The sequence below is a fragment of the Etheostoma cragini genome, chromosome 13, assembly GCF_013103735.1.
Source record: "Etheostoma cragini isolate CJK2018 chromosome 13, CSU_Ecrag_1.0, whole genome shotgun sequence".
In the NCBI taxonomy this organism is placed as follows: domain Eukaryota; kingdom Metazoa; phylum Chordata; class Actinopteri; order Perciformes; family Percidae; genus Etheostoma; species Etheostoma cragini.
Window position 1 is genome coordinate 14,854,637 of NC_048419.1, and position 10,845 is coordinate 14,865,481.

A 10,845-nucleotide genomic window follows, 5' to 3' on the forward strand; every position below is an offset into this window, starting at 1 on the left:
GGAAGGAGAAAGTGAGGGGAGAATAGGAACCAGAGAGGAATTGCACTGCAGACAGCTCCATTACCTCCTCACAATAGGGCTCACCCAGATTCATCCACCAGTCACTTCATCCAACCAGAGATTCAGGGAGCAAGGGACAAGATTATACCAAGGGGTTAGGGAGTAAATGTACTTAGAGAAGATAAAGAATGGAGAGACAAAGGAAGCGACAGAGAAGTAACAAAAGGTGTCGTTAAGCAAGGATGGAACATTTTTTTTCTGTCTTCTCCCCCCTTTCCAGAAGGTGCCCTCACCCAAAATCTGACGTGGCTTATCCTCTGAATAAATCCCAGCATGTGGAAATAGCAGCTAAAGAAGGATGAGGAGGAATTTAGAGAAGTGGAGCAGAAATCAGGCGCTGTTAGACACTGATCGGTCAATGGTTTAGCCCAGATGCTTAACTTACTCCCACACCCATAAAAATCAGGCTTAAACACCAATGATGTGATAACATAAGTATAAAAAAGTTAAATAGAAATTATAATGAAGCCATGAAGAATCAGCACTACACCTTAAAAACATTAATTGAAGAAGACGAAGATCATAATGGAGAATTTTGCATGTAAGAGGATTTTGGCACAACAGGGATTTTCGTTTAAGGGACAACCTAACATTTTGGAGTATAAATTGGCTTTTTTTCTTTCCTTAGAAATTTGTCACAAGGTGGAAGGGGTAGTGGAGTGGTTTCTACATTTGTCCAGCATACGCCAGAGCGTGGTCGCCACACCTTTTACAGAGGGACGCTAACCACGCTAACAAGCCAGCAGAGGCTCATCCCACAAGCTTCTGATAATACAAAAATGGCGGTATCTCAAACAGGCTTTGTGCTTTATGTAAAAGTGTGCAAGCACTCCTGTCTTTTCCGGTCCTATTGTATTTCACTCCGCTATCACCAGGAGCAGAGGAGAGGGGATACACACAGCGAGATGAGGCTCCACAGGGGGGCTGGAACTCATCAGACCCCCACAGAACACCATCCTTTGGTACACTCAAGAAGTAAAGGGCACCTCAAGGACAATCACAGACTTTCCATATTCCCCTCTAAACTTTCTGAATCCTTCTCATCATTTCTCTTCCTTTAGTTTACCATCTTTCTCCTGCTATCATTCTCTCTACAGTCAAGATGAGCATCCTTCCCATGTCATCCGTTTCTAGCTCTCTGTCTCTCTCGGGCTGATGCAGGGGTCAGGAGAACCCAGCTGTGTGATAGATCACAAAGTCAATCATGACCTTGCAGTGGAAGCCACACCCTCTGTCCTCAAACTCTCCGACAGCACACACTATGTATGTATAAGTGTGTGTAAGAGAAAGGGAGAGACAGGCATTAGGTGTGTGTGTGTGTGTGTGTGTGTGTGTGTGTGTGTGTGTGTGTGTTCATGCCGTTAAAGTGGCAGCCCGTATAAAAACATTTCGACTTGTTATTTTGTTCCTTGGGTCAGCACCAACACAGTTGCTCACTGGCTGCAGCCCCCAGGCACAAACTGACTAAGCTTCTCTGCAGCATTACAGCAGCTAATCTTTCCCTAAAATAACCCCTAACAGCATCTCGCAACGGCCTGAAAAACGCTTGGTAAAAACAAAATGTGCATCCTCTTTCTAAGACATTTTTTGTCTTGGAATTTCAGTGTTACCCAAAACAATTTTCTTCTCTTTTCTGCAGCATTAGCCTGAAGCTAGGTTACAATACACCAGCAGTTTTGCTTTACAGACGTTAATTCAGTTAGTTAATTGTTTCAGTAATTCCTCAAGCAAAAATGCAAAGCTTTTCTTCGTCTTATGTGACAGTAAACTGAATAGTTTTGGCTTTTGGCATGTTGGTTGGCCATTTGACACAAGATGTCACATTAGGTTTTAGGAAATTGTGATGGACAATTTTTTCTAGCCTATTTTCTCCCATCTTATAGACTAAACCATTTATCAAGACAACAGCTGGTAGATTAAAGTGTCTATATGTAACTTTCAGTTTGTGTTGATTTCAGCGGTCCCTATGGACAAAAGCGGTAGTGTGTTTACCACGCCTGCTGTCGTAAAGGTCTAGGAGTTAGCCTAACCAGGAAGTCGTATAGTTGCAATGACTGTTTTGCTCAGACAGAGAGTCATTGTTGCATTTCAAGTGCATGTATGTGCGGATGTATCGTGAGCTAAACCGGGTAACATTATTACTGACACTGTGTCACAAACCAAAGCATTTAGAGTTTGTTGTAGCATCCAATGTAAAAACTTAGATTTACATTTCATGAAACCCATATACGCTTTAGACAAGTAATATTACATTGGGACAAGGAAAAAAAAAAATAGTAAGCCAACATAAAAAAAAATGAAAGGAATAAAATGTCTGTGCTTAATGGAAAAGGGACGTAATTTAATGTCTGCTACTGACGATCACATCACGAAATCTAAATTTATTAATGAATGAAATAGACATAGTACATACCTGCGGGCCAATTTGTGGTTGGTTTTGAATAATTTACAATTATCTCCATCAGCTGAAAACCCGACCGAGTGTGACTTGGATTTTGCCAGTCCTCTTTCACTTTTGGTTTTAGCTTTTAGTTGTTTTTTTTTCTGAAATTTCCTGCCCCAGCATCAGCCATAACTACAACAGATAACTTCTAAAATAAAGTTACAATTCAATTAGGCTAATACAAAGAAAGCCCTTGCTTTGACTTGGCTGGATCCAATAACACAGGCTTTTCTAGTGTTCAGCCAAAATCTCTGACCCGTCAGAATGTGTTACTGTAGCGATGTCTACCTGCCATACATCATTTTGTGACTTTTTGGGGGAAATCTGACCCGGGCAGAGGCATACATAAAAAATATCTAAAAACAGCAATATTTTCACTGTTAGTCTTGTTTGCTGTTACAGGTCATGTATCAATATCAGTAGGAACATTACATACTTTCAGAAAAATTTACAAGTTACATGTAGTCACTTTAATCAATGAAAATAATTGCTAGTTGCAGCAATAATTTCATTTTTTTCTGACTATGTTTAGGCTGTTAGCTGTTGTTTTCCGAATTATTGGAGACTAACTGAAATAGTAGGCTATCCATGTGCACCCAGTAAAAAAGGGGTGAGATGTGGCATTTGAACACATTATATATGGACAAATTAGACCACCGCTGAACTCACTGGCAGTCTTGACTGGCCTCTGCATTTCATTCTGTGAGCTACTGAATCAGATCTCACGGTAAAATCAGTTGAGTAAGTTTACGTCAAAAGCAACAATACCCAGACAAAAACCAGGAAACAGGGCACTGCAGCTTCAACACAGAGAGAGAGATGAAGGCAAAAGCTCATAGTAAGACAAAACTTTCCTAAAATATGTTCATCAAAATGCACAAAAAGCAACACAAGAACATGATGAAACATCCTCTTTGCATAATGGCAGTTAGTTTCAGAAACACTGCAGAGCTGGTGTGACATAGAGCATTAAGCGATGGCTATAATATCACCAACACAATTCACTTGACATCAAACAGTGATGCTCTGTACCACACATTTTAGTGCAATAGCTATAGTAAAACCTAGCATGTACTCTGTGTTCCATTACTGAAAATCTGATAATTTCAAATAAACCTCTATTGTATTTATGCAGAAGTCCATCAACAATCATTCTCCACACACACTAGCAAGGCCAGACATTATTTATTAGTTAGTGGGATGATTGTTATGAGAGTCATCTGCATGGCTGTGCAAGTACACAATGACGCATTGTTATTCCCCTGCATGGCCATGCAAGCAGATTAGTGTGGTGCAGGAAAACAGTTAGCCTCTGCCCTGAGTGTGCAGCCACAGGGCAAACTTGGAAAACAGTCAAACTGAATGTTGCACTGGTGGTCCAAGCCACCTCAGGGCAAAACAACATGTCACATAATAAGTTTTGAAATAGGGTGACCTATTCCTTTAGTAATCTGTGTATAATCAGCAATGTCACTGCACTCCAGACAGAGGGTCAAGCAGTGTTAAACACATTACAAAACATAGAAATATTGTTTTTTCTAAGGCTGCCCTCCTATCTCCTTATACTCTCCTCATTATCTTATTTTATCTCCTAATATACGTTTTACTCTCCTTTTTGTATATCCCTCAGAAAAGAGAAACATGAATGGGTTGCTTGCTACTGTAAGTGTGCAAATACTTAGGCACTAAGTGTCTGTGTGTGTCTGCATTTGGGTCTGAATGTCAACATGGACATCTGAGTAGGTTTAATTGTTGGGTCTGTGTGAGTTCAGACTGTGTTGTGCTGACTCCGACTCTGCTGGCTGTGGACTAGGTATCAGGTGACCTTGGTGATTGTGGAGTTTGTGGACACGAATATTGAGATGTTTACAAACAGAGACTCAGTGAGACCACTAAAGGGGCTCAGGTTGGGATTGACACAGCGAGAAGGTATTAGATCTGACCAAGACGGAAGGTGAAAGAGAGACTGAAAAGCAAAGAACAAGGCATGGAGACCAAAGGTGAGCCAGAGCGTGTCGTTTTCTATGCCAGACAAACACTCGATTTTGATCCCCAAAAAGCATCACAGCTAGATAACGCTGTCTATAAATAAGCACAGCCAGCACTGTCATACTTAGGCAAGAACAGAACTGCCAGTAGAGGCATTTCAAATATTCCTGTCAATTCTTCAAATAGAAATAGAATGGAACAGTTGAGATAGATCACAGTTCAACCCTCATCGTTCGGTCAACAAACATGCTTCCTCGCCTGGCTTCCTACAATATCCAACATAAAAATCATGTCAAACAGAACCATCAGTGCAGGGAAAAGACAGCACTGACCTCTAAAGGGATGACACAACCAGTAAATGGCTCCATCACCACACCATAAAGTATCCTGTCCTGTAGACTGTCATACTGATCCTCAACCTTTTTGTTCCATTATAAACGTGTATTTGTAACCTATTGTCGCCAGTTGAATATGTCTTATGGGTTATAACCTGATTGCCCAAAAATACATTTTGTTGCAGTGTTTTATCTTTTTAGGGGCCTATTGCACCACTGTAATTTACAAGGAAACAAGCAAGGATTATATCCCGTTTATCATCTAATGACCCCATTATCTATGGTACCTAAAACGCTAGACATATACATCCATATACTTCAAGACAGAAAAAAAGGGATAAATGAGAAGAGCACCACCTTGAGACTAGTCTGGTGGCTCATGGCAGCCAAGACACACGATTGTATATAAAACCAATCTAATTCACTGATGATCCAACTAAAATATACATTTACAACTTTCTGAGTTATTGAATGCTGTTTAGCTTCTTGTTGCTTTTTAGTACGAGAGTTCCTCAAACTATTAAAACATTCGCTCATAATAGGAGAATGAGAAACAAACAGACAAAGGAAGAGCGTGAGAGATAGAGAGAAACGCTGTGGCTGAGTAATGTCACAGAAGTCCGGAAGTGGAAATCAGCACCAGGTGGTCGAGCGTCTGGAGGCGAGCAGTCAAAGAGCAGTGTTGCCTTGACAACTGTGATGCCTTGTAAATGATAATAACTGAGCACCTCACCACCAGCAGCCCACTCATATAATGTGAGTGTTTCTATTCTGTATTTGTGAACTGCATCTGCACATTCGCTTTATTTAAGAAAAAAACCCATTGTTATTATAAACAATAGCATGACCTATGTTCTTGGCAACACAGACAGCAGTGCTCTGTGGTTTGCCGCTGTTTCAGCATCACGGTAGACAATGTTCTGGCCCGAGTTGAATATTATTGTCCTTTCTCCTTTTCTTCTCTTTCTTTCTAGAGACAGTACAGTTTATCACTCGCCAAAGGCCAGCATCATGCCGTACAGAACAGGGAGCATATCTGATCCGGCCGACAAGCCATCTGTTCACCCAAGCTGCAGTGGGATCTGATCAATACAGCCACGGTGGACGGTAAATGTGGCTGCCGTGGTCTCCTACATTGACTGGAATAATGGATCAGCTTTTGGGTCACAGTGGACTCATTGTACCAGCAGCATGACCACTGAGGTTTCCGCCTCAACACCTCTTTGTTTCAACTCTTTTAATTAAGGAGCTGGGCAACATAATTCCCTAACAGGCTTAGCTATTGGCAGCCTCGCAACCACTACTGATTGTTCAATTCAGGATTTAGCAAGTAAAGCTTTGTATGGACAACACATAGTGCTTTAATTTGTCAGGGTTTTAGGCCTTTGCGTGTTAATGTATCAAACCAACATTCACGATTAAAGTGTAGGCCTAAACGCAGGTATTTATGTAAAATGGAGTACATTTTAACTGAACGCTCTGATGAGCTTTCACTGATCTGATGTGGACCAATCCAGAGTCCTTTCCTCTTCCGCTGCATCAGCTGGTGATTTCTGAGCACATAGCCACTGCAGCATCCTACCACCTCATCCTCCTCCACTCTTTCTCTTCTCCTCCCCCACCCTCCTTCAACCCCCTCTCCTCCTCTCCACCTGCTTTTAAATGCATGGCGCTTGCCCTGCCAGGCCAGTCTATGCAGGCAGCGTCTTTCCTCTCAGCCCCTCCAGAGTGAAGGAGGAGGCTGTGGAACAGGATGGATGGTTAGCCGGTGCAGCCAGGGGCTGGGGGGGGGGGGACAAGACAAGGTCGGAGTGAGCCAGCTCTACTGTGTAATACCAATAATCGATTGGGAGATGAGAGGCGGCCTGAATCCGGACAGCTCACCAGTCTGACTGAGAGGGAAATGGTTTAGCCCAGCTGTAGGCTGTCCTGCTCCAAGCATCCAGTGAGTAAATAGGTCCCATGCTACACGAAACCCTGAAATAGTCAACCTCCAGAAAGCACTGCACTGAAATTAGGTTATAAATTGCATTATTCTACTTCTTCCTAAAAAGAGAATGAATAATGATCAGAGCCCCACTCTTCATGGAAGACATGTAATAGCATGCAGTACACACCATCGCCTAATGCATGGAGGAGGGAAAACAGCTTGGAAGCATCCAACACATACGTCTTATACACTCCTAACGCATTAGTCTTCCAGACCTACATCTGCTGTACATTTTGCTCATCTGTTTCATAACGGGAAACGCCAGTCATGTCAAAAACCCCAGCTGGATTAAATCCTCTCATGTGTAGGGTAGGCACAGCATCGCCAAAACAACCTACGATGGAAGGGTAAAGATAGGGGGGGGGGGGGGGGGGGGGGGGGGGGGGGGGGACGTATATCTGATCCATAAATAAAATGAGCGCTGTTAGAAGCACAGCAATTTAAACCACTAGCAGTTTCACAGCTACCTATACATCACTCCTTTGCGCACAGGATGCTGGGCCGTGCCTTCAACAAAAGGCCTATGCATAATTTTGAGCCATTCTCGTACACACATATGTCGATGGATAGCATGATGCTAGTCGGCCTTTGTCTGTGTTGGATTGATTTGGGTTCAGTGCTCGAAAGACGTGCTTGTACACCTGCATTGTTTTGCTCTTTAGGAAAACGAAATCATTTCGTTTGGGTCTCGGCGTTGTGCGCAACATTGTAACCATTCGCCGTTTGTTACAACCTATGCATCACTTCAGGGTAGTACATATCGGGGTCATGAGAATAGCCTGCATACACTTTTCATTATCCACTACAGCTTGACTGTAAATGTGTTCCTTGTTGCACCGCGAACGGGTCATTTAGTCAACAATGGCTAGTGATTAGACTACCCTCCATGCCTTAGTGGGGTCACATGCTTCATGCAGCTGGCTTTATAATAATACAGCTTCAGCTTATGTATCCTCCAACACACAACCTCATGTATGTTTCTATCTGCAGAAAAGAAAAACCCACATCCATCCTCCGAAAAAACAAATGACATCATCCTCTGAAAGCCACACAACCATGGGAGTGAAGCATCGTAAATAAAACATAGCGGGTTAGGACGCTGTGATTCTACTGTGTTCTATGGCTGCCTTTCTGTGTTTTCTAACAGTTTAGTGATGTTTCAACTCACCAGGTTCAGCACCGTCTCAACGATGTCCCTGTTGCTAACCTCTCCAACCTGGATCAGGCCCACCAACACGGCGAATTTCATCTGGATATTCCTGATCGGGACAGCGGGGTTGATCACCCCGGCCGGGAGGACCATAGAGCCGGCTGAAGACACCATCCTTTCCTCGGTGGCGCCCGAGCCAGCGCCTGCGGCGACCTGCTGCTGCTGCGGCTGCTGCACGGTGGAGCCCGGCGGAGGATGGGAGTCTCGGTCTGTGTCCGTGAGCGAAGAAGCAGAGTTCGGTGGTGTTGAAACCGGCTTCTCGCTCGACATTTCCCCTTGGAAACAGGGAGGAGAGGAGCGGTCGCCGCTGTCTCTCACACCTGCTCTACAAGCACGAGCGTCTGCTGTTGCACAAAAAACATCCACTGCGCAGGAAAAACAAGGCAGAGCGGTGTTTCACAAACCCTCTGAATTCACCCTATCCTCCTGAAAATGTGTAGGGATTCATAGGGCTGGAAAAAAAAGGATGGACGTTTGACAGAATGGTAGCCTACGCGTCTCTCTCTCTCATTGGCAGGTTGCAGTCAGTGCGGTCGTCGAGTAGCTAGAGAACGCCATGTTGACGCCCCCTGTCTGCGGCAGCGCGCTCTAGCCACGCATGCGCAATCGGTAACTTTCTGGTAGGGCGCTGAAGCTGAATAACATGGAGCCATCCATGCATGGGTCCACTCACAGCACAGTACTAACTGCAACAACTGGGTGTTTTTTGGTTTGTTTTGTTTTGAATGTTTTTAGTAGGCTATATGATGGCGCTGGAGATGTAATTGTGGGATAGTGAAGGAGGGCGGATTATAGAGACTTAAAAAAAGCAATAGGCTAAATAGCCTACTGGTGGGCAAATTGTGGGTGCAGGTCAGGGGCAATTCAGAGTTCAAGCAGTTTAGGGAGTCTGGCTTCCAGATGGAGGCTGTTCATATATTCTGAAGCCATCCATCTCCCACTTATCGCTGTCATCAGTTTAAAGGTGCTTTAAGCGATGCCATGAGAGTTTTAGGCTAGAACATTTGTTGTCACATACAGCAAACATCTCCTCATTATCCGCAAGCTGCCTGTCCCCCAAACACACTGTAAAAAACCACGGCCTCTGTAGACAGCCCAGGGTCTACAACAAACACAACAAAAATAAAATGTGCCTACCTGCACCACGAAGCGTAGGCATACACAAACCGCTTTGTTTCCTTATAAAGCATCACTGGATCTCCTGACACTCATCCCAGGAGGGCTCTTGTATAATTGTCTTGCTGTTTTGTACACACCTTATCTCCCCACCTATCTTCTTTGTTTCCTTCAAGCTCAAAACCAGTGGCACACATGGAAACAATTGCTGCATATTTAAGTATCTCAAGTACCTTCCATGGATTCACCTTGAATTATTCTATGATTTGCTGCACGCTTGACTGTGTCGGGATGTTTTTCTTTCAGTTGTTTTGATGTCATGCTCTCAAGACTCACAGGTCCAGCCGGTGTCTCCACACACATGCAGTATCCCCTGGTGGCTGCCCAGGCCATGGCTACTGGTTCTGGATGCGTACATAAGCCTGTTTCACACTCAATGTGTTCTTCCAACAGGACACATCTGCTGGATAGGATTCCCATTAGCAAAGCGACAGTAGAGGCTTATTTGTCTGAGTGTATTTTCATATAGGCCGTGACGCCAGTCTGTTTGATGTCTCGCTCCCCATTTTTCTTGAAATGGTGACAACGACAGTGGTGACAAGGTGGGGGTGACATGGGAGCTATGTGTGAGTGTGTTTCACATTTGTGAGATCATTAGAGAATCTTACAGATGTGCAGAGGCCATCTCAGCTTTTTTTTCCTAAATTCAAATCTCTGGCACAAAAGGAAATGAAGGAGACAATCACACTGTCAGATGCAAAGTTACACACAGAATTTGTATCATTTACACACTTCCCTTACACTCAGAGGAGTCATTTCTCCAACCAACACATGCTATCTTGGACTTGGGTGTGCACACACACATACACAAATACACACACAATGGCAGACTCTCTCGCACACAAACACACTCCTCTTTGTTTTCAGACAAAGGCTTACTTCAGCAGCTTTGTCATGATTCCACAAAAGACTTAACCGGGATCTGGTTGGTGATTGGGTAAAAGCACAAACATTGTTCTTCTCTTTCCTTCCCTCTCTTTCCCCTCCCTCCAGTAAATGTGCAGTACTTGTGGGCAGGCAGTCCTTTTTCTCTCTGTTCCATTGTACCTTTGTAGAGATGTGTGGAGGTAGTGCCAGTGTCTTCTGTGGGCTGATGATCAGAGTGTTGGAGCTTCAGAGGAGGCCTGGACTACGTGAGGATCAGGCAGAGAGAGAGCAGCAGAGGTGACGTCTTGTCAGAAAGGGTTTGATCAGTACGTACTGGAGAAGTTGCAGTTTGTTTTTTGGGCAATTGTTTTTCTGCGTAGTGGTTGCGTTTAGATGTGGTTTGACAAGTACCTACTATCAGCTGTTATTTAAATGACTGATAATTCAGCCATGCCTGAAAAAATGACACAAATTAAATTAGCAGGATAAAAGGCAAAAGGTTTAAATTTGAGATGTTACTATTCTGCTTCCAAATCTATCGCTCTTCTATTAGGAACAATAGAAAAACAGACGTCTTCATTGACAAATGGCTGACCTCAGACAGTGATAGAAACACAGGTAATAACTTCCTGTTTTTACAGACGGATGTGAGTCATCATCAAGATGGCTATGCGTGGGTGTGTTTCTACATGCACTGCTGTGTGTGTGTGTGTGTGTGTGTGTGTGTGTGTGTGTGTGTGTGTTTGTGTGTGTGTGTGTGTGTGTGTGTGTGTGT

At 43.7% G+C, this 10,845-nt stretch overlaps 1 protein-coding gene across 1 annotated transcript in view; it reads right to left on the reverse strand.

Annotated features, from left to right (window-relative positions):
- Positions 1–8,599, reverse strand: part of nbeaa (neurobeachin a) — an 85,310-nt gene extending 76,711 nt beyond the window's left edge. Inside the window, 1 exon segment of the mRNA XM_034890339.1 lies at positions 7,986–8,599. Within this exon segment, the coding sequence (XP_034746230.1) occupies positions 7,986–8,297 (312 nt within the window). The 5' untranslated portion in view covers positions 8,298–8,599.
- Positions 8,600–10,845: the final 2,246 nt, after the last annotated feature.